This window comes from Monodon monoceros, unplaced genomic scaffold, assembly GCF_005190385.1.
Source record: "Monodon monoceros isolate NGI ecotype Baffin Bay Population unplaced genomic scaffold, NGI_Narwhal_1 Super_Scaffold_13, whole genome shotgun sequence".
Taxonomy (NCBI): Eukaryota; Metazoa; Chordata; class Mammalia; order Artiodactyla; family Monodontidae; genus Monodon; species Monodon monoceros.
In genome coordinates, this window is record NW_021703769.1 from 49,578,304 (window position 1) to 49,602,370 (window position 24,067).

Here is a 24,067-nt window from a genome sequence, read left to right on the forward strand (position 1 = left end):
GGCGCCCGGCTGAGAACAGGTGGCTCAGCCAGTGTTTCAACTGGTCTGGACATTCCGCCACCCCTATCCCCCAGATGCACCCACTCCCGTGATCAGCACGGCATCTCAGGGCAGAGGATGGCTGATTTCAGGTCTAGGAGGGACCGTGGGGACATGGAGACCAGGTTCCAGGGAAGGCAAATAACTCATCCAAAATACCCTTGTTGGCGGTGGGGGAGGGGGTGGGTGGTGTGTGCTGAAAACAACCCTGTTTGATCAAAAATTTAAAAACACACCCGTGGGACTTCCCTGGTGGTCCAGTGGTTGGGACTTCGCCTTCCAATGCGGGGGTGAGGGTTCGATCCCTGGTGGGAGAGCTAAGATCCCACATGCCTCAGGGCCAAAACACCAAAACATAAAACAGAAGCAACAGTGTAACAAATTCAGTGAAGACTTTAAAAACGGTCCACATCAAAAAAATAAATAAAAATAAAAAAAAATAAAAACAACCAGTGTATGTAACGCACACACACGTGGGCAAAGGACAAGACCTCTCCTGAAAGGCTGCCCGCCAGCCTTTCCTAGCAACCATCTCTGGGGGCTGTGACCACGGGGATTTGCAGCATCCTTGGTCTTTATTTCTTTATTTGAAGCTTCTGCATTTCCTACAGTGAATATAGGAATACGTACTTTTAAAAAACCAGCTAGAATTTTTAAAAAGAAGACAGGAAAGTGGAAGGGTACGGTGCCTTTGGGGGACGCCGGAAGGGACAACCCTCAGCAGCACTGCTGCCTGCCTGCCTTTCCCCACACAGAAACCTCAGATCTGCGGGAATCTCAGGCGACAAATCAGGGCACACGGTTAGCTTGTTTAACGGAAGAGCCCCGGTGGGGAGGAGGGCCTGAGACACGGCCGCACACATGGAGGCTCCCACCTTTCTCATGAAGTAATAATGGGGCACTTGGATTCCCAGGAGCGTCTGGAAGACGGGAGGCCGGAGGAAGCTGTCCTGCAACATGAAGCCGTGCTCTTCAGAGACGAAGAAAGACAGGACCAGCACGTCTGCCTGCAGAGGGAGACGTTCTGTCTTAGTTTGGCAATAACTTTCCTGAATCTCGCCCAATCCCATTTTCACTGCTGGGATATTTACATAAAACACAAAGAAAGTAGAGGGGCCAACACATGGGCACACAGATAACCCCCTTCCTCCTCGGGGCACACAGCAACGACACCAGGCTCCGCTATTCTCTGACGCCCCTCCTGGAGGACACACCTCGTCCGGCCTGGGAGCCACTAGACCCATCTCGCTGACCTTGTGGTGAAAACTAACCCTTCCACCCGCGCTGGTGAGTGAAGCTCAGGAGCTCCCGTGTTTCAAGAGTAGCCCCTTCAGTTTCTTGACTTTGACATGGAGACTCTGCTCTGCTCTCGGGCAGGGACAGTGGAGAGGCCGATGCTCGGCGGGACCCTGTCCTGCAGGACTCGGCCGCAGACACTTCTGCCCAGGAGACGCGGAGGCCGAGGGGCTGGTGGCTGCCCTGCTGTGTGAGTGCCTGCGTCTCCTCACCAACTTCACCCAAGACCAGGAGCCCTTCGCCGGCCATGCCCCGACCCTCCAAGTGGGAGCGAGTGCCCCCAACTTGCTCGTCACTAGACCCTCTCTCTCATCTTCGAGTCTCCACTCCAGTGACACGGATGCCAACAGGGCCCCTCTCGCCACTCCTGTTTCAGACCCAGAGACCGATTTGCTTCTGAAAACATCAGGGTGTGGAAACCCGCTGCTGGTAGCCTCAGGGGATCCAGTCTCTCACATCCTGGAAGGAAGTCCCTTTGGCAGGGACACAAGTCACCTGAAGCTCTAGGGCCGGCTGCCCTTTGCTGACCTACTGAGGACCCTACGAAAGATCCCTCTGGGTCACAGAGAGGCACATGCAGCCCCCGGGCTTTCTCAGGGATCGCTGGGTGTCCTGCAGGACCCAAGACTTGGAAAGTGTTGGAGTCCTGGGCCCGAGAGTCACCAGTTTTGGGGAGGGAGGCCCTGCAAAGCCGGGGGTTGGGGTGGAGACAGGGGCGAGGGGGCCCATTGTTCGGGGGATGACTGAGGAGTCGGCCTCAGTAACTGGACCCCACAGGATGAGCTGACATCAAGGGGTAAGTTCACGTTAACTGTTTTGATAAAGAGCTCTGAGCTGCCGAGAGAAAATGGCATGTGACAGAGGGTGGGGCCAGCCCTCAGTGTCAACCCAGAGGGGATAGGTGTCCCCCGGCATCCTGGGGGTGAGCGCTTGCTCTCCTGAATCCATTCCCCAGAACTTCCCTGTGGACCATGTTGGGAAGACAGAGCCTGCCACGTCCCCACCAATCTAAACACAAAGGCGACAGCATGTGGTACCGTGGGGCCTGTGCTGGCCTCGCCCAGGGCCTTCCTGTCCATTGGCTGCAGCGGGGCGCCCGGCACTTCCTGCACGGCTTCACACACAAACAGCCTGGGCTCACTCTGATCCCAGAAGTGGCTCACAGGCACGAGATTCGTCAGCCTCTCACCTGCGAGGGCCTGGCTTCTGAAAGAGAGAGACGGACACTCACACACGTGGTACATCAATGCCCTGAAGAATGCATACCCACCAATGCCCCACTGTGTTTTCAGAAACACTCTCCATGCCAACAGAGATGCTGATGGGCCCTCTGTGCCCCAAGACTCAGGCTGCCCTTGTGGACACTCGAGTTGCAGCCCTTTCAGAAGCTCGAGTTCTGACCCCATGACTCCAGAACCTTAGAACCTGGAAAACAGATTAGAGACTCAAGTCCACCCCGACTGACCAGGGGAGTTTGTTTCTATTTCACCTCTGGTTTCCACCACTCGTGATCTCTGAGCTCTTCCAAAGGTGAAGTAAACTTAGCAACAACCTGCCTCGAAGCCAACAAGTAACTGAACATCGTTTTCAACATTTTTTTCAACAAAATCCTCCCAAACCACAATCTTACTTCTTAGTCTCCTGTCCATTAAAGGACAATGTCTCTCTCTGATCTATCTGTCCCCTCTTGAAGTCGAGGATGGTCACTGTGTCCATTTCCACGTCGTAGAAGCAGATTCTGGAATCGGGGCTGTTGTCAGCCTGGGGAAGAGAGAGCTGGAGCTCAGGGTACCCGCCCACTGAGAGCCACACGCCTGGAAGAGATGCCCGGGTCATCCACCCAGCCGCTCCCATGAGCGGGCCTCCAGCATTCGTAATTCGAACGTCAGCTTACGTTCATCCTGCTGAAATGGCTATGGATTTACTACTTTCTAATTTCAGAAAACTGAAGACAAATTCTCAGACTGTGCAGGTCGACTATGGCTGTCTAGCTATTCTTAATACAGACGTGAGTGTGATGTCATCTTACCTGAGGTGGATTAACCATGGGCACAAGGAGGGACCGAGATTGTGATAAACGAATTCTCACGCAAGTGAGTAAAAATGAAGTGAACACCATAGAGAAGCTCCAGAAAAGCTGAGAAAAGGGAACCAGCTTGGTTGTTGGGGCAAAATGCCAAGAACTCATGTAGACTGTTAAACCTTTATCCCCACAGATACCGGGACGGTAAAGGGACGTGCTTACTTAAGAAAAGAAAGGCAAGAAAATGAAAAATTACTGATATCTTAGACAAAAGAAAATACTGTAAGCTTAAAAGCAATGGAAGAAATCACAAATTAAAAATCATCAATAGGTTTGACTAAATAAAAACACAAGCTCCTAGTCATCACAATTCCCTAAGCAAAATGACAAACAACGAAGTGTCTGGGACATGGTAAGGTGGTCCAGGACTCAGTCTCCACCCCAGACACCACACCCACCCTGCCCCGTCTGCAAGGAGAGGGGCTCCATCCCATCCTCCTCCTCCTGCTTCTCCCAGCCTCTTCTCCCCTGGGGAGTGCCAGTGGGGCAGGGGAGCTATCTTTCACTGCAAGCCCCCTCAACCTAGCTCAACTTTTCTTTCTTTGATCTTTTCTTTCACCAGGGCGAGCATTCCTGACCCTGGTCTGAGCGTTGAGCTCCCTCAAGCTCGCTCTGCTCTTTAGAATCAGGCCTCCGGAGACAATGGTCACTTAGCAGTCCGCACTTCTCACCAGCGTCCACACCCAGCACCAAGGAAAATGCCCTTCCCGGGACTGCCCAGCACCACGTCCCGATACCCTGCCTACCTCCTGTGTGGGTGTCTCCTGCCTGTGTGTGGATACCCGGGCAGTGTCCTGGCCACTGAAGGAATGAGTGACCCAGGACTGCCTGGTGTGCGGTGCCTGCCTGTCTCTCCCCATCAGCTCAGCTGCTTCCCCTCCCTCAGCCTCCCCAGGTCCACCCTGGCCTCCGGCTGGTAGGACCCCCACCTCCAGCCAGACCTCCTGGCTGAGACTCAGGCTTGTGTCTAACTGTCCACAGGCCACCCTTCAAATGCCTTAACTCAACAACCAGACAGGACCCCCCCTCCGTCCCCCAAAGGCTCCTCACCCAGCTCCTCTCAGACCCTGTCCTTCCCTGCCCTATAGCCAAGTATGGCTGTGATGGGCCCCAAGGGATCTTCCACCTTGTGATAGCCCACTGACCACTCAGCCGGGGCCGCCCACTGACCACTCAGCCTGGGCCTCCCCCTCTGCCAGTGACCGGAGACCTTGGTGAAGCCATGCTTCTGCCACGGGGTCGCACTCTGACGCCTTGGCGGGGCTGTGCCCCCATCACTTGCCCACCTGGCGAGCCCACACCTGGGCTCAACCTCCACCTCCCCTGGAAGCCTCCGGAACTCTTGAGAGCTGTTCCACCTACCACTGACCTCCAGCCCTTCACCTCTCCTCTCAGCTCTCACCATGGTTGTAAAAATTTACTCGAGTCTGCTTCTCCGAGGGGAGGGGCCGATTCCCCGATTTAACCGATCAGTTTGTGTTTACAGTGGCCAGCAAAGTGTGTGGTACATGGAGGGCAACCAGCAATCCACTCTTGAATGAACGAGTGAGAGAATGAGTGAATAAATAAGTGAGCGAATGAGTGAGTGAATGAATGAGTGAGCAAATGAACGTGTGAGTGAATGCATGAGGAGAGCATGAACAGACACTGCCGGGTGGGAAGGCAGTAGCTCCTCCAGAACAGGCGACCCAGCCACCTGCCTCCTTCACACCCACGTCGTGTATCTCTCTAAGCAAGAGGCTCCAAGGTCCTTCCACAGTCATCACCCCTGGTGCCCAGAGAATTTAGTCGGGTGATGGAAAGAGGCAGAAAAGGGAAGAGGTGAGGGTCTCTGCAAAGCAGAAACCACTGCTCCTGATGAAACAGGGAGTGAAGGAAGGTGGGGAGGTGAAGGGTGGCCCCAGGCAAGAGGAGAGGCCAGACAGAAAGCTCCCCCACCACTCCGCCCAGCCGGGAGGAGGGGACGTCAAGAGCGCGGGGTGTGGGGCACAGAAGGGCCAGCTGGAGGGGTGGGAGGAGCTGTGCGCACAAGCGGACTCACCTTGCTGAGGAGGATGCTGATCTTGCTGCCGTTGGCATTGCACCTGAGGGAGGCCATGCCCCCAACGCCGGGGACCAGCCCTGCCAGGCTCTTGCAGCTGCAGTGCACCTTCGCCTCTCTGCGGGGAGGGACGCGGTCTCAGTGGTACCGCCGTGGGATGGCAGGCGCCCCTTCTCCTTGTGGCCTGGAACCTGGGCCCAGAGAACTGAGCTCCGCTTGGGCCCAACTGCTCTCACTTCAGTAATGTGAGACCCAGGAAATGGGCTGAGCTCAGAACATAGGGTGATTTTTTATTTTTACATTTTTTTTGTCAAGGTATAATTGACACACACGTTATCTTAGTTTCAGCTGTACAACATAACAATCTGCTACTTGGTGGGTGAGGTTTTAAAATTCTGTTTCTGTGAACAAACACGAACACGTATTTTGTCCCTGTCTCACACAGGAGCAGCTTATTAAGGCTGCTTCATCGTCCCCACAGCACAGCTGGCCAGGGTCTCTGCTGCCCATACTTCATTACAGCTGTGTGCTTTTCCGCTGTGTGGACAAACTAAAATTTATTTAATTAATTCCCTGTTTAGTTGTTTCAGTTTGTTGCCATTAGAAACAACGCTGGCTTGTAGAGGTATCTCATTATGATTTTTTTTGCTTTATTCACATTTCCTTACTTTTCTCCTAGTGTCCTCTGTCTGTCCTAGGCCCCTGTCCAGGCCCCACTTGACATTTAATTGTCTCGTCTCCCTGGGCCCCTCTGGGCTGGGACAGAGTCTCCAGGCTCATTTGGTGTATTTCCTGCTCCAGTCCCAGTATCAGTCCCAGCATCATTTCTCCGAGGAGATCAGTTCCCTTTACTGTAGGACTTAGAGACCCAGATCCGGGCACGGGATGTGCTCGTTGCTCTTGGGGTGTCATTGCCCTCAGGCCCCCACAGCTGACAGAGCAAGGCTGTGTGTATACTGACTGGTGTGTATCCTCGTAGCCATGGTAACTTTATACGCATCCACCTGCGTCTACGTGAAGCTGCACTCTACTTCAGACTCACATCTCCACCTTGGATGCACCAGCACAGGGGTCACTCCAGCCTCCACCCCTGCTGATCTGGAACCTCCCACCCAGGCGAGAAGCTGGCTCCCTCGGGCTCCCATCCCATCCTTCGGCTGCTCATGTCCAGCCTGGATGGCAGTGTGGGTACTGCTCCCCGAGCCCCGTGGGAACTGACTTCGTCTGCAGAGCACATGCCGTGTGCGGCCCCTTAGCCCTTAGTCTCACGGTCCCACTCGGTGCCAGGGTGACCCAGGCAGCACCTGGTTCCCAGGGAGGCAGTTCCACACACTCACGAATGGTGGGTAGTCCTGCCTCGTCTGCATTCCATCCTGGGATCCCCTGAACTGATTTTTTAAATTTGCAGACATTAAGGCTCACTTTGAGTTGTAAAGTTCTATGGATTTTGACAAATGCACTGTCATGTGTCCATCACATAGTGATGCTGGTCCCTTACCCTTCATGCAAAGATGAAGAATTTAAATCAAGACATAAGACATTTCAAAAAAGTAAGTTGCACATTAATGTTTGAAATGAGAACGTAAGCAGTTTGCTTCCTCCTCTCCATTTTCTACCCACCACACTACCTCCTGACTAATTTTAAAAATATAATACTTTTATTTGGACAAACACTGTACCTTCGGGATAGATCAAAGCTTTTAAAGTGAGCCAAGTCTGTCCCTACAACCAGGAAATTTCCACAGATGTCAAAGAAGCATGGGTTCCCCTCTGTTTCGGAAAATGGCAGGAGTTGTTTCACAGTCCCCTGAAGAAAAAAGGAGGGAACAGGGAATTCAGGGAGGCTTTATTCACAGGGCCCTGCCCTCTGCGGGAGTCTCACCCCACACGGGGAGGGGAGGACGGGGCCCTGCCCCGGGGGGATCCCTGATGCTTATGTTCAGAGGGGGAGACAGGTAGCAGCCAGGTCAACAAGCAAGTACACACATAACTCAACCTGAGCAAGTGTAGACAGGTGACGGACAGGATGCTAAAACAAAACTATCAAGGTGGCGAGACATTGAATTCCACCTGCTTGGGTTGGTCCAGGAGGTACTGCCTGCAAGGTCTTATGTTAAAGCCCCAATGAAACTGACTGTGTGGCTAGTGTCCTCTAAGTGGTCACATCCAGGGGAGGCCGTGAGTGGAAGGGATGGTGGTCGCGTCACGGATACGTCCATCTGTGAAAACTCACTGAGCTGCACACACAACATGCTTGCTTTCCTGTGTGTACATCATACGTCAGTAAATGCCTGAGAAACAGGTCTTGTCTGTGGGACAAACCTGAACTGAGACTGGGGAGAAGGAGCCACCTATTGGAGAGCTGAACCTGGCTTTCCAGGACAAGGAGGAGCCAGCACAGCAGGAAGGAATGCGGTGGCCAAGGGGTGGCCTCCGAGGTGGGCAGTGAGCAGAGGCCAAGTGGGTAATCAGTGCAGGCCAAGGTGGAGAGTCAGATTTTGTTCTATGTGAAGTTGGAAGACTCTGGAGGGTTTTGAGCCACAAGTGATTTCAAATCACTTACCCGAGTGGGTAATCAGTGCAGGCCAAGGTGGAGAGTCAGATTTTGTTCTACGTGAAGTTGGAAGACTCTGGAGGGTTTTAAAGTGTCACTCTTACTTTAAGAGCATTTTGGAAAGAGTGACTACAGTCAGGCCTGCACAGAGCTTAGGCTTTCGTGTGTCTTGTGCATGGACCCACCCTTGTCCTTGGAGCTGAGAGAGGCTCCTGGCTCAATTCAAGCAGCGCCCAGTAAGTGTCTGCGTGGCATGGTGCTGGGCTGGGAGCAGGGCACCCCAACAGTGAGTGGGCGGCAGGTGGAGGCCTGGTCCCAGTGCAGGGGTAGCGGGGAGCAGGCTGGACGACTGGGGATGGGGGGGCGTTCCAACAGAACTTAGTAGACTCCTAGTGCCAGGCACAGAGACTTGAGGAGCAGGCCAGGAAGCTGCATAACCCGTCCAGGAAACTCAGAGTGAGGGATAAACAGCGTGGGGGTGAATTCCAAGCTGAGGAATCTGATCTTCATGTTGATGCACCCAGTAGGGCAGTTAGTATACGTTTGTGGAACAAGCAAACAACAGTCACAGGCGATGGCTCACTGGTGAGGACAGGCTCACTGGTGAGGACAGAGCGAGGGTCTCAGCCTCCTCTGCTCGACCTCTCCTCTGCCGCTCCTGACACGTTGTTACGCAGTGCAAACCTGACCTCCTCTCCTTCCACATTGCCTCAATGATATGTCCCAATTCCCAACCCCCGCTTCAGAGCGCGGCCTGGGCTCCTGCCTCCAGAGCAGTGTTTCCAGCTGGCTCTGGTGTAAGAATATAGGCTGGGGCGGGGTGGGGGTGGGGGTTCCTGGAGAAAGAGAACCAGGACTGGTATTCTTGACATAAGAGGACCCATTTTAGCCTAAGCCATTTTGTGATCTAAGCCTGGCCACAGTGCTGGTCCTAGAACAGGCCTCAGCAATTAATGATCTTAGGGAGGGAATGCAGAAACAAGGGAGGAGCAGCCTTGGGGCAGGTCCTGGTTCCTCAAGGGATATACATAATAATACACCTTTGAGTTCTGCAGGAAGTAACGCTCCCACCCACTGACTTCAATCCACAGAGCCTGGACTCTGTTGACCTTTGCCCCAATTCTACCCTGAATTCTCCTCTGCTCAAACGCTTTTGTGAATATGCTTGTGCCCTTAGCTTAAAACTTCCCCAATTTTGCTGTTCAGGGAGACACTGTTTTGGGAAAGATCCCCCGTGTTCTCCTTCCTGGCTGCAAGTAATAAATCCTTCCTTCTCCCGATCTTAGCTTGGTTGTGTCTATTGGCTGACATCCACCGAGAGGCGAACCTCGTTTTCAGGTAACACTGGGACATCTCTGAAGGGTGTCCGAGGCACCTCACACTTGCACCCTTCCCCCCCAGCCCTGCTCTGCTTCTGTACTTTCCACCTTAAGGCTCCACAATTAGCACAGACCCGCAAACTAGACAACTAGAATGTCCTCAGTTCCTCCCTCCTACACCAGTTGCTCACCACGCCCCTAACTGCTGACTCTGGCCTGGCTCCCTGCCCATTGTCGCACTCCAAGCCCCAGGACCTCTCACCTGTGGCCTCTCCTACCTGCCTTCACTGCTCACCAGCTGCCCTAGTCCTTCCCACACAGAAGTGATCTTCTAGGAAGAAAACACAAAACCAAGAAAAAAACAAGCCAAAACGCACCGTGTTACTCGGGCTCCACACCTCCTGCCTTCCAACTTCCATATGGTCCCCCGAGGCTTTGCCTCCACGGGTGTCTGTCAGACACCAGCCCCCGCTCAGAGCACGGGAACCAGCGGGGCTCTGCGCTCCCGCCTGGAGGAAGCTTCTGCGAGAACCATGAGGTACATAACGGCTGGCCCATCACCACACAAACCAGCAACAACTGCAGTTTGTGTGTCATGGATGCACGGGCAGGGAGAAAGGTCTGGAGACACACTCCAGCTTTCCGACGAGAGGAGAGGTGCTAATGGATTCCTTACACAGGCTGGCATTACTTTACTAATCACCATGGTCACATATTCCTTAACCTAAAAATCAACAAAAAAGTCTAAACTCTAGACTGTCTGTGGTCAGACGCTCCTAAGTTCCCTCCAGCTGATTTTTCGCCCCTTCCCCAGCAAACCTTTCACCCCTTCCCAGCAGGCCTATCATTCTTTCCCGGTATGCCTTTCACCCCTTTCCCAGCATGCCTTTCGCCCTTTCCCAGCAGGCCTATCATTCTTTCCCAGTATGCCTTTTGCCCCTTCCCAGCAGGCCTTTTCTTCTTTCCCAGTATGCATCTCACCCCTTCCTACAGGCCTATCATTCTTTCCCAGTATGCCTTTCACCCCTTTCCCAGCATGCCTTTTGCTCCTTCCCATCAGGCCTATCATTCTTTCCCAGTATGCCTTTTCCCCCTTCTCCAGCAGGCCTATCCTTCTTTCCCAGCATGCCTTTCGCCCTTTCCCAGCAGGTCTTTCATTCTCTCCCATTATGCCTTTTGCCCCTTTCCCAGTATGCCTCTTGCCCCTTCCCAGCATGTTCTTTGGACCTTCCCATCAGACCTATCATTCTTTCCCAGTACGCCATTCCCCCATTTTCCAGCAGGCCTATCCTTCTTTCCCAGTATGCCTTTCGCCCCTTCCCTGCAGACCTTTCCTTCTTTCCTTGCATGCCTCCACTCTCCAGCTCCGCAGGTCACCCCTCTGATAACCCAGCTGCTCCCTCATCTTTTGTTAGGAGGGCCCCTCCCTGCCTCGGCTTTATGTCCACAGCTGATGCCCCTACACAACTATCAGCAGTATGCAAGGCCCATCCCTCCTTCCCTCCAGCCTCTCTGCCTCCCTTTTGACCTGAAGCAGGGCAGGTATCTCAACAGGCCCCAGCTCCTTCCACCTGCACTTTGCCCCAGGAGGCGAGTGGGGCTGCGGGCGCTTCCCTGACTTGTCAGGTCTCTATTCCAATGCCACCCCCTGCAATCCTTCCTACCCACCTCCACACTTCAGCGTGCACCTTTACTGTCTGACCCTCCTGCTAGAAAGTAGAACTGCATGGAAGCTCTTTCAGGAACTGCTGAATGCAAGAGTGGACGTGCAGGCTGTGAGGTACAAGGACACGGACATGGCAGCCCTGGGAAATCAAATGCTGGACCCCAGGAAAGAACTCACAGCTGGACAAAGCAGTCATACTGAGAGCTAAAACCAGTGCCATAACAAATGTCCTCAACCATGATGCAGAACACTATTGCATGTACTGGGCTGAATGGTAGCCCCTGAAAGATACATCCATTTGGATGTATCTTGGAAAAAGGGTCTTTGCAGATATAATTAAGGATCTCAAAAGGAGACAACTCTGGATTAGGGTGGACCCTAAATCCAAGGACAAGTGTCCTTCTAAGACACAGGGAGAAGGCCATGTAAAGATGGAGGCAAAGACTGGAGTGATCTGTCTACAGGCTGAGGAACGCAAGGAATGCCGGCAACACCAAAAGCTGGAAGGGGCATGGGACAAATTCACCCTCAGAGCCTCAGAAGGAGCCAATCTTGCCCACACCTAGATTTAGGACTTCTGGCCTCCCGAACTGCAAAGAAAATAAATTTCTATTGTTTTAAGCCACTAAGTTTGTGGTCATTGGTTATGGCAGGCTCAGGAAACTAATACACCATGTCAGCCCTGAGGGTCCAGCAAGTGTGCACGGGATGTGGGCAGGGTTTCCTTACTGCACACCACCCGGAGGGAACAGAATGGTGTGTTAAAGGCCTGTAATCCTGGAGGCACACATTGCTCCCATCCTGGCCTCTCCCTCAGACACATGCAGGGAAAAAGGTCTGCCTAAAGATATGTCCTGAACTGATGACCCCTCAGCCCTCAAGATGCGCATTAAACACAGCAAAATTTCCTCCCATTTCACACCCCCAAGCACTCAAGGTCCAGCCATGTAGTCCTTTTCACTGCAAAAGGCCACTGCCTCACCTCCTGACTTCTGAAGTCACAAGAGCTGTCGATGGAGGCGCTATCCGACAATCCATTTTTACAACCAAGCACCCAGTGGGGGCAATCTGATGTGGTTGAGTGAAGTCATTAAGCAGGCTCTGGCTTGATTTAGAGATGGCATTTTAAACTCTGCTCTAATTGTCTTTAACGTCACAGGCCACTCACTCTAGAGCAGCAATTTACCTGCCACGTTCGAACTTGGACTCGGTTTGGCTCCACCGTATAAACGTTTTCTTCGTGCATGGCTAACACTGGAGACTCACACAGGAAGGTACCTAAAATTAAAGATAAAGGTCAGGACAGCAGCAGCTAGTCTCGTCATAGCTCCTTAGAGTTTACGAAGCATTCTCACACTAAAACTAGAACTTTTTGTAGGGCAACTATTGATGAGAAAGACTGAAACCTAGCAGAAAAGGTTTTCCTTCTACAACTAAGGATATAAAGAAGGAAGCACGGTGAGACGGGTAGAAGGGGTGGAGCTGCGGTATAGTCAAGAAGTGTTCTCATGTGTGTTCCCTAATTTTCCTTGGCACCCACAATTGCCTTGTGAAAGGTGTGTTTTCTTTATCTTGCAGATGAGGAAAGTGAGGCTCTGAGACACAGGGGCCTCCCAGGGCCACAGCTGCCGGTGATGGCCAGGTGTGGGGACTCAGTGCTGGGCACCCTGCCCTCACCAGTCACTGATGGTCTCTCCTCTTTTCTCCCATCTAGCAGTGGTGCTTCCAGTAGCACAGCATCTATGACAGCATGATTGTTCAAGCATCTGCTTATCTTATGTGGAACTTTGGAGACCACAAGCTCTAGTCTCTGGCTCTAGACAGGTTCTTATCTAGTTAGGAAGATGATGACACACACAAAACAGAAAGTAGCTCAGCACCTGTTGTGCTATCCTCTTGGGAGGATAAGTTCACCCTTGCCCCTCAAGGGATCTATGGTAGAAGAGAGGCGAAGATGTGAATTATCAGCACGATGCAGGGCAGGGTGGGAAAAGTGTTCTAAGTGAACTTTAGGCAACAAAGTGTTAGAGGAGGAAAAAAAAGTGAGGGAATGATATGAGGGAGAGAGTTGATAACCTGTGGAAAAACATCCCCAGGGAGGTGTGAGGTATTCAAACAAGCACATAGGGGCATCACCCTGGGAACAGTGCAATGACGAGTCCCCCTGTGAGGTAGGAGGGCCTAGGTCAGGACAGGTGAAGACAAGAACTGTGCAGAAGGAGACCTTGCCGAGGAGCACGTCCTGATGGTCACTGTGCTTGGTGGGAAGATGTCCCCAAAGAGATCAGGTCCTAATCCCCGAAACCCATGAATATTAGCTTATATGGCCAAAGATGTTAAGGTCTTGAGATGGGGAGATTATCTTGGATTATGCAAATGGGCCCCAAATGAAATCACAAGTGTCCCTATAAGAGGGAGGGAGATTTTTAGACAGGAACAATGTGACAGTGGAGGCAGAGACTGGAATGATGTGACCACAAGCCAAGGATTGCTGGCAGCCACCAAAAGCTGTAAGAAGCAAGGAGCAGAGTCTTCCCTAGAGCCTCTGGGGCTCTGCCAACACCTTGATTTTGGCCAGTGAAACTAATTTTGGACATCTGGCCTCAAGAACTGTGAGAGAATAACTCCTAAACAGCCACTCGTTTTGTGGTCCTTGTTACAGCAGCTCCGTAACTCATACAGACATGTGCTAAAGAGCAGAAGATAAAGTGAAACAGAGAGTCGGAGCGATGGATGGGACAGGTGGAACAGCTCTGAAGATCCACCCTGAAATTTTCAGACAGAGGTTGGCCTTGATCGAGACCCCACGGGCTCACTGCTGTGCGTGCTCTGGGAAGTTCAGAAGTCAGGTGTGTAGCATCCCTTTCCCCGGAAAGCACTGTGGTTCTTCACACTCATGCCGACTTATTTCTGAGCTGTTTCATCGTCCTGGAGCCCAGGAGGGCTGCTGGCCCCAGATCTGGCTGCACTTAACTACCTCAACTGGCTTCTATAGGGAGGCTGGGGAGGCCCTGGTTGCACAGGGCTAGAGTGGCAGCACTGGCTCTGGAAACGCAGGCCCAGGCACGAGAACTGACATAAGGGTCTCACCATGGCCCTGGGCCTGCCCTTTGCCCACCTCACAGGCACCAGCACCCACCCCCATTAGATGTGAGTCCCCTTCGTGGGGCTGAAAAGACTCCTACCTGCACTTCGTAATGTGGCTCCAGAAGGCTCAAAGATCACCACCTGTTTTCCATTCCAGACGGCAACAGCATCCTACAAAGAACCATGGAAATTAAAAAGCAACCGGCCGTCTGGGCCTCGTTGTCCCGAATGACCCTAACAACCGACCAGGTCTTCCATCTGCATCGATGATCCCGCCCAAGCCCATGGTCACCCTGGCAGTGACCTTGGTGGCGAACACTCCGCTGATGTACATGTCTGTACGCAGGCTGTGCGTCACCCCCGTGGACAGGAAGGACACGCTGAGTAGGCTCGGGGAGACCTGCACCGCGGCCACCTGCTGGTGGAAGTGGGACGACATGGCCTGCTCCCGGAGGATGAGCACGGAGCTGATGCTGTTCACTGCCAGGAGGCTCTTCCTGGAGCCCCACTTCATTCCCACGTTGAGAGACAGAAAGGAGAGGTGCAGTCAGGGCAATGTTATAAGTACGAGGATTCATAAACAATTTCCAAGCACTATTTCTTCTTCTTGTTTAAAAACATGATTTTAAAAATTTATAAGTATAAAATGTATAATTTGTAGAAAAACTCTAAAATAACAACACTCAGAGTTTAGATCCAGCGGGTAAACTTGTGTGGTTGTTCTCGCTCATGTCTATCCTGACTGGTTGAGCATCTTCTAGAGTTTACTTTACTGACATGAACTTAGGGGCGTCTATGTTTTATAAATGGAAAGCAAATTTACACACTCTAGTGAACTATCCAGACCTCCTCTAGTGATGTCAAGTACCACTTTCATAATTTCATATTAAACTTCCAAATCCATACAAATCCATTTCTGGATTTCCAACTTTACTCCACTGATATATTTATCCATTCCTAGTAAGCATGCCATGTTAATTGCTATACCTTTCAGATATATTCTGGTATAGGATACAGAAATGGTCTGATTCTTTTTAAAATTTTTTCTTGGCCATTTGCTCTACCAAATGAGTTTAGAATTATTGTGTTGAATTCCCTCAGGAAAAAAAAAAACCCTCCTTATTTTCACTGGATAAACATGTAATTTGTAGATTTATTTGGAAAGAAATAATTACAAGATTGAGGCTTCTCTTTGAGGAACATGGTCTACTGAGTCAATTTTTCTTTTACGTCTTTCAAGAAAGTTAGTGTGGCTCTTACTATTATTTAAAATGGGCATTTCTTTCATTACCACTGAGGTTACACGTTTTCCATGGATTCTACTAACCACCCTTAGGTAAATTATCTGCACTCTCCTTCATCACTTATCCATTTACATTCTTTTCTTTTTGGCCGCACAGTGCAGCATGCAGGCTTAGTTCCCCAACCAGGGATCGAACCCGGGCTCCCACAGTGAAAGCACTGAGTCCTAACCACTGGACCGCCAGGGAATTCCCTCCATTGGCATTCTTAATATTTTTCTTATAAATGTGAGGATTTTTCACATCCATTATTCTAAGATATCACTAAAGGTAAGATGAGCCATCAGTTTAAAACAGCACCTTTCTTCTCCCACAAAAAAACAAAAATAATTTCAATGTACACATCAACTGGGATTGGTATTCAAATGAAGAAAAAAATTATGCATTGAAAATTGGGAAAATTTGGTGTTTTAGAGATTAACCCTTTAAAGTGAATTTTTACCCAGCTCAGTTTTCCTTTCATCCCAGCCTTCCTGTTCACATTGCCCAGTGTGACATGTTCCTATGGACTCAACCTTGTCCCTCTGCTTTTGCAACTTCTTTTATTACTTAAAATCTAAGAAAGTTACACTTTCTCTACAGATCTGATTATATTCTGTGTTTTTAGCCAGTTATTCGGACCCAACTTTTAATTTTTTAAATTTTATTTTCATTTTTTAACAGGTGGACCATTTTTAAAGTCTTCATTGAATTTGTTACAATATTGCTTCTGTTTTATGTTTTGGTTTTTTGGCTGCAAGGCATGTGGGATCTCAGCTCCCCGACCAGGGATCGAACCCACACCCCCTCCACTGGAAGGCGAAGTCTTAACCACTGGACTGCCAGGGAAGTCCCTGACCTAACTTTTAAAAATATTTAACTCGTTAATTCATCCAGAAACTATGTTTATTTATGACCTGAGATGAGGATCTAAAAGTAATTCCCAAAATTGCCCTAAGGTATCCCTAAACTGTTTACTATGTAAGTTTTCATTTCCTGATTAGTATAGATTAAGTAAACTTTATCTTAAAAAATTCAGGGACTTCCCTGGCGGTCTAGTGGTTAAGATGTCGCACTTCCACTGTAAGGGGCATGGGTTCGATCCCTGATCGGGGAACTAAGTAAGATCCTGCGTGCCATTTGGTGCAGCCAAAAATTAAAAAAAAAAAAATTCACACAGAGCAGATCTGAGAGGCAAGTTCCAGAAAGGCAGGTGAGGAGCCCTGAGGACACAGTAGGCATAACTGGTGAAAATTATGAAAACACAACCATGTACTTCTCTGGGAATTGGGCACAGAGTAAATGAAGAAAGACTTATTGAAGAAAGTCTACTAAGTCTGGTAAGAAGAGCAGAGTCTGTGGCAGGTGAGCTCAGCAGGCAGGTTTGCCCAAGAAACCGGGGATCCCTCTCCTCCGGCATTTTCCTGGGAGGGGCGGCTGCCAGCATCTCTCACTCCCCCAGCTCTGGCACAGAGGCCAGGTCCAGGTGGGTCGGAGGGAGGCTCTGCATCTGGAGCGGGAGCCAGACCACATTGGGCCCCCAGGCCCTTGCCCCAGTTTGCTCCTCTCTGGGAGAGGCCATCCGGGACCAGAGGCTCCTGTGTCCAGCTCCCAGCTCCCAAAGCAGGGTGTCACCCCAGAAAGCCAGCTACTCTCCCCACTACCAGGCTGTGGAGCAGTGACTCAGAAATCTTTTCCTGAGGGGAAAGGCAGTCCACAAGAACAGCAAGCTCCCCAACAGAATGCCTTTGTTTGAAACAGAATGGGGGCAAGTTCAAGCCTCAGGATGACCAGAAAACAGTGGAGTTTTGGAGCATTAAGAGGAAGCTGGGGCGGGAATTCCCTGGCGGTCCAGCGGTTAGGACTTGGCATTTCCACTGCTGGGGTGCAGATTCAATCCCTGGTCAGGGATCTAAGATTCTGCAAGTCGTGCGGCACAGCCAAATAAATAACTAAATAAGACAAATAGATGATAGAGATAAATGGACGGGTAGATAGATTTAAAAAGATAAATATAGATTACTACAGATCCACAATCCCTTATCTGTAGTTCTGAAACCCAAAAGGCCTTTAAAAATATTTTACTGTTGTTATTTTTTATCTTAATTTGAATAACTGACAAAAATAGGTTCAGAGCAATTACTGCCTCCACTTCTGCAGAAAATGAGTGCACCCAGCGCCCCGTCGAGGCATACCTTTATCTGTGTGATGTTTCCTTCAAGCTCAGTGGGGATCTGAAGGGTCCACCTGTCTTTGCCCTCCACCCCTTGGCTGCTCTGGGGGCCTGGCACTTTTCTCCACATGGCTACGCGCCCTTTATTGGTACCTGCTGCCAGAAGACCTGTAGGTAAAAAGAAAGTTCACATTGAGTTGAAAAGGGATAAAAACAGCAGCAAGCTCACTTCTCTGACCACCCTCTCTAAAATACCAGCCTGTCGGCCCTCCGTCCAGGAACTGCCCAGCCTCTTACCTGGCCGTGTCTTCCTTAGCAGGAGTTCGCTACTCGCAGTGACACAGTGTGTACATGTGTGGATGGGGGATTGGGGCAGTGGTGCTGCTTGCTCTCTGGTTTCTCCCATGAGAGAGGAGCCTGCCTACCTGTGTTCAGGGCTGCTTTCCCAATGCCAGACAGCACTTAGCACTCAGCGGGCACGGAAGTGCTGCTCTGGTGCATTTCCTATTCTTTCTGTCATATTTGTGTGTGCGTGTGTGTACACATATGCACATCCATGTACACATATATATTTAATGTTTCTCACACTGACTTTTTCTTGAGGTTTCAGGAGGAACAGACACCAATTCACGCAGCCAGGCTGGTCACATTCCTGACCAAACTCCTTGACCACTACGTGGGACAACACAGCTTTCCTGCCTCTTTTTTGCTCTTGGCTGACTATACTCGAGTGACTGACATAGTTGTAACTGAGGTATGGTTCTTAGAACAGCCCTGAGTTCCATGTCATGACAGCACAGCCCAGAGCAAAGCCTGAGGTGGGCTCTCCCTCTGACGCTGGGAAGTCTCACCTTTGACTCTACAGTAAGAAACACAGTTCATATTCTCTCCTTTTTCAAAACCAAACTTCTCCTCTGGACTCAGTACGTAATTCTCTCCTCGTTCTAAATCCCAGAATCTACAAGGCAAGGAGGAAAGTCCCACGGGGGGGGACTATGTTAGTGGGCTTCCCTCAGCTGTGAGGGTCTTGTTCAACTCGCAGAGTAAACTTTAAAAATCAGGAAAAAGACATGGCCCTTTGGACTCTGAGGAGAAAAGCATGTCATTGTTACGTTATCTATGTTACGTCTTGTTCATAACAAAGGGAGCAGTTGTTAATAAAAGATGGTTCCTGTGTGACACCGGGTCACGATGAGAACAAGGGAACTCCAAGCACCCAACCAGGGAGAACCCCTGAATGTCACATGAGCTAAAGCAGCCGGACCCAAGAGAACACAACACGGGATTCCATCTACCCGGGGATCAAAAAGGCAGGCAGACGTCAGGACAGTGTGACCCCTGCGGGGGCGGGCGGAATGCCTAGGGTCTCTGATATGTTCTGCTCTTCCATCTCAGGGCTGGTTACGTGGATGTGCCCAATTAGTAACACTTCATCATAATTTGTGCATTTTTCTATATGTATGTTACACTCCAACACAAAGTGTACTCAAGAGACTGTATGGGACAGAATTTTCAACCCCAGCGCTCTCTGCAGAGTCGGGATCTCACCTGAGGACCGCCTCCCCAGTGGCGGTCACAAGAAGGCTGCCGTTGATCAGGGCGACGTTTGCCCGGCGACCCATATTTCCACTCAGCTTTACCTGCACAACAACAACCCGAAAGGAGCACGTCGCCCTTGTCGAGACCAGGTCCCTGTTCAGCAGCTGGACTCTCTGGCAGTGACTCCCCACAGACTCACCAAGCGGAGGAAGTGAGGGTGGCTGTGGACACTTGGAAGGGCAGCCCCAGCCTTTCAGGCCAAAGCAGCGACCACTGCACACTACGTAGTTAATGACAGGGGTGCCCCGCGTTGGGTGAGGCAGCTTGTCACAGCCTGTGTTCAGAGAAAACCTGCCAGCAAGGGGCTGAGGGGGGATTTGAACCCAGGTTCACAGGACTCAGTGACCACATTTCAACTGCTGTGTAGACAGAGGTGCACAAAGGACCCCTGAACACCGACTTTTCTGCATCGACCAGAGCATCTTAGGGAAGGTTCGGAGTACTCTGAGAACCATAGAATCCTTGGGTGTAAACCAACAAAGTGGCAGGAGAGCGGCATGCAGTCCTCAGGGAGCTGCACGCGCTGCCTGACCAACACCCAACGCCCCAGGCTTCCTGGTGTCCTCCCGCGAGTGAGCGCCCCAGCCCGGGGCAAGGCACCCACGCGGATGGCAGGGTGTCCAGAGCTGTGATTGTCACACACCCCTCGGATAAAGCAATGCATATGTGTGGGCCAGCGGTAGTGTCACAGAGGGAACACTGGTGACAACCCTCAAGGTCTGCACATAGCCAGGCGTCCCCGCCACAGCCCCGTACCTCCCGTGGCTCTGGGAGGCCCCGTCCCCTGGTGTCTCCCCAACCTGTGACCGCAATGGTGCACAATAAATAAGGTGCTAAAGCTCTGGTGGTGGCCCTGAAACACAGACTCCTCAACCAAAACGAAGGGGTGTATGAGGTGGGCAAGAGAGGCTGGAGACCCCCTGGGGCACCCCCCCCATCACCTCCTCACCTTCATCACCTCCTCGGCTGTGCCCTCGGGCATCACCGTGAACAGACACAGCAGCAGGCTCTCGGTGACTGCCACCAGCACCTCTCTCTTCTCCAGGTAGAACAGCGTCTGAACGGAGCTGTCCGTGGACGCCACCCGGGCCGTCCTGCCCTTCTCGTCCACGTAGTGCACGGTCCCTGCGGGAAAGCGATGTGTCCATGGAGGCTGGACACTCCCCGGAAGCCATTCTACCTACTTAGGGACACTTTCAACGTAAACATCTTCATCATAACCATTTACAAATAAGCCATTTTAAAAACACTGGCACATGACCCCTTCGTCTGCCATCTCTGGGTCAGTCCAGCCAGGACCCCTGTGTCTGCCATCCTCCCTCCACCACTGTCCAGTGCTCACACTGACCACCCTCCTGATGCACAGCCTCCATGCTCTGGTCATCTCAGTCCCCTAGGTACACGTCCATCACCCGTCTGCCGGGGCCTTAACTATGACCCTCCCCGGAGCCTCGGCCTGCACCCTCCATCCTGGGTACCGGGTATCGCTGGCTGGCGTCTGGCCTGCACCCTCTTGCCTTCCCCAGGCCCTCGCCTCGGCCCCAGGGTCCCTCCCAGCCTGGATACCCTCCTCTTGCCCCCGAGCTGTCTCCTGGTTCTGCTTTCAGGCTTCTGAGCATGGTGGCAGCACCTCCTGTGAGTTCTCGGGATTGGGTTCATTCTGCTGCTCTCGGGAGCCTCCTCACCCTCCATGCCACCTCCCATCTCACTCCCGGTGGACAACTTGAGTTCTTATTAAGCTTAAAGGTTCAAGGTTGTCTGGAGGCTAATCATAACAGTAACTAGTATTTACTGAGCACAGATGTGTGTGGGCTCCGTGTACAGAGGCTCTGGAGGCAGGTACTATCCCGATCCCCACTGTACATGTTCGGAAGCTAAGGCACAAAGACACGGGATCATCTGCGCCAGTTGCACGGCTGCTGGGTGGGGGCAGCACTGACACCCCCTGCAGAGCCAGGCCTCCAGTCACCACATCTCCTTCCTCCCTCAGGGCCCCCGCCGCCCCCACAGTGCCCACATTGGGTCCCTCCAACTCCCCTCCTGAAATGCCAAGTCTCTCTACTTTTAAACTGACAAATGCCCCAGCCCCTCCCAGCTGTCACCTGTCATGGTTAAGCTGCCTGGCCACACACGTCCTCGAACCCCATCACCCCAGGAAGGGCCCCTTTCCCATGGGAGAAGGCACTCATGAATGTCTCGTGAGTGTACAAGACCCTCTATCTCTCTGAACCTCACACTGCATCTATTGGCCGCCGCCTGCCTCCTAGCACACCGCGGGGGAGCCGTGTTAAATCAGCATGGATGGCCCAGCCCTGCCAGGGCTGCTGGTCCAGCGTGCCCCAGTCACACCCACCCCAGAGCTGAGCCCCGCTGCTGGCTTGGAGACCACGCCGGATGCCCCTGGCATCGATTCATCTTGGGCTGCACATCCTGGACAGCTTCCTCCTGAAAAACCTTCAAACGCAAATAAAGCTCAATTTGTTTCTATCAGGTCAAGGTGAAGCCACCCTTTGGATCCTGGATAAACACCTGCACAAGCCGGCTAAGGCATCCATCTGGGAGTGGCGCACAGCCTGCAATTTTATGCAGAAACGCAATCCATTCGCTTATAATCTCCCAGACACTCCGAAACACTGCAGTGTCCCCAGGCCCCAACCTGAGTGTCTTACCATCGGTCAAGCTGACAAAGAATGAGAGTCCCTCTTGAGGTCCCATTTTCAGGAAACTTCCAAAGCCACACTTCCTCCAGTTAAACTTGTCCAGGGCTTTCTCATCACCACTCACAGCTGCCTTCGCCAACTGAACGAGGTCCCTAAGAGCAAATGTGACAGAGATTCCTTGTTGCTCCCTGGACGAAGGTGGTATAACCACAGAGGAGACCCCTCCAGTGTCAGGAGAAGCCACATCCCCGGCCCCGCCAGCCACCACCCAAGCTCTACTTACTCGCCGGGAGGGGGGAGCCGGAAGATGCAGTGAGTGAGGTGTTTTCCATACTCGTGTTTCAGCAGCGGTGCCCCTTGTACTCGACCCCTTTGGTCCAACTTCCATAAGAGCAAGGCACCAAGCTGGAAAACCCAAGGTCACATTCTTAGCAAGTGACTGGTGGAGGGTGAGGGTGATACTGTGCAACAGAGCATGGGCTTACTCCTTTTTTTCTTTTAAAATTATACTACTACTATATGTGCACCATGAAAAACTCAAAACAATTTTAGTGTTCAATGAAGGAACCAGAAACTCCTCTCTGTGCCCCATCCCATCTTCACTCCCTAGAGATAACAAGTGTCACATGTTCAGTTTTTAAAACAAATCTTTAATTTTGGGATAGATTCAGATTTAAGGAAAAGTGGCAAAGATAGTTCAGAGAAGCTCCATACCTCACACCTAGCTTCTCCTATTACTGACCCTACATTACTGTGGCGCATGATACTAACTAAAGTTGGTACTTCATTCACCTCTCCTCAGTTCTTCCTGCCCTGGGACCCTGTCCAGGCCTCACAGACATCTGGTCGCCATGTCTCCTTGGGCCCCCCTGGGCTGGGACGGTGGCTCAGACACCCCTGTTCTGGACGCCTGGACAGTGTTGAGGAGGACCGATCAGGGGTTTTGTAGAATGTCCCTCCGGCAGGATTTGCCTGATGTTTTTCTCATTGTTGTCGGGGTGGTGGGTTTGAGAGGAAGACCAGAGGTCAAGTGCTGCTGTCGACATGTCGGATCAGGGGTCCCTGTCCTTGGCGTGACCTGTCTGCCGAGGTCATGTCTGTGACCTCCCTCACTGGGGAGTTTCTTCTTCCTTCCATCCTGTCCTGCCTGGAAGGAAGTCGCTGTGTGCAGCACACACGTAGGAAGGGGAGTTATGTCTCACCTCCTAGATCATCTGGAGAGATATGCCTCTTGTCCACCATTACTGATTTATTAAATCATAGATTTACATCAATATGGACGCACGGATGGACCCATGAATATTTATTTTCTACTCTGGGTTATGACCCAATATTCCCTTGTTTGTTTAGATACTCAAATTGTTCCAGCTCCGCCATCGGGAGCTCTTTCCTCAGGCTCTGTTGTCCCTTCGATGCACCCGTCGCTGTGGGTTTGTGAGCACCTCCTCACGTCCTGGCCTACAGATCCTCCGGGCTTGCCATCCTGCCCCAGCCCGAGGATCAGCCATTTCTCCAAGGAGCCCTGGTTCCTTTTATTGGAAGAAACCAAGATCTGGGTGCCAGGTGTACTATATGTTCAACATCAAAGTCATCAAAATCTCAAGTTAATGGTTCAGACAACTGCTAGAAAAGTTCAAGTTGCGGGGAAGACGACTTGGTCCAGGAGCAATTTTCCAGGAGGGCTTCTGGCTGGGACAAGCTAAGCTTTGCCAAATGGCAGTGTTTCCCTCAAAGCCTGAGGCCGCTTTGCTGCGCTGCCCGAGCAGTCCTCAAGGTCTGTTTCCTGCTCACGGTCAGTGGGTGTAACATTGCTTTACTGTATATAAGAATATGATTTTCAAATATTGTGGGTCTTGGGACGTCCCTGGAATCCCAGTGGTTAAGACTCCACGCTTCCACTGCAGGGGACGCGGGTCCGATCCCTGGTCAGGGAACCAAGATCCTGCATGCTGTGTGGCACGGCCAAAAAAAAAAAAAAAATGTGGGCCTTAAAAAGCAACTTGTACAGTGGACCTCTAAGAAAAGTATATAAGATCTGAAATGGTATGTAACATGAGTATATATAGAATTCAAATCCTATATTATCATACAGATTCTTCTTGACTTTGCCAGCTTTATAAAGATAAGAATAAAAACATTGGGGGGCTTCCCTGGTGGCACAGTGGTTGAGAGTCTGCCTGCAGACGCAGGGGACACGGGTTTGTGCTCCGGTCCGGAAAGATCCCACATGCCGCGGAGCAGCTGGGCCCGTGAGCCATGGCCGCTGAGCC

The 24,067-nt window shown here is 51.5% G+C and overlaps 1 protein-coding gene across 7 annotated transcripts in view; it reads right to left on the reverse strand.

The window, feature by feature from the left end:
- Positions 1-24,067, reverse strand: part of IFT140 (intraflagellar transport 140) — a 70,196-nt gene that overhangs the window by 35,344 nt on the left and 10,785 nt on the right. For all 7 annotated transcript variants that reach the window (XR_003793080.1, XM_029219982.1, XM_029219984.1 and 4 more), the window contains 14 exons: positions 22,081-22,202; positions 21,807-21,949; positions 20,087-20,262; positions 19,087-19,178; positions 18,390-18,496; positions 17,561-17,706; positions 14,390-14,593; positions 14,184-14,256; positions 12,185-12,276; positions 7,139-7,266; positions 5,460-5,577; positions 2,966-3,096; positions 2,373-2,541; positions 915-1,046 (listed from right to left, as the gene is read on the reverse strand). Coding sequence is in view for 6 of the 7 variants with exons in the window: in XM_029219982.1 (XP_029075815.1) it covers positions 915-1,046; positions 2,373-2,541; positions 2,966-3,096; positions 5,460-5,577; positions 7,139-7,266; positions 12,185-12,276; positions 14,184-14,256; positions 14,390-14,593; positions 17,561-17,706; positions 18,390-18,496; positions 19,087-19,178; positions 20,087-20,262; positions 21,807-21,949; positions 22,081-22,202 (1,833 nt within the window). In the remaining variant the exon portion in view is untranslated. The remainder of the gene's footprint in view (positions 1-914; positions 1,047-2,372; positions 2,542-2,965; positions 3,097-5,459; positions 5,578-7,138; positions 7,267-12,184; positions 12,277-14,183; positions 14,257-14,389; positions 14,594-17,560; positions 17,707-18,389; positions 18,497-19,086; positions 19,179-20,086; positions 20,263-21,806; positions 21,950-22,080; positions 22,203-24,067) is intronic.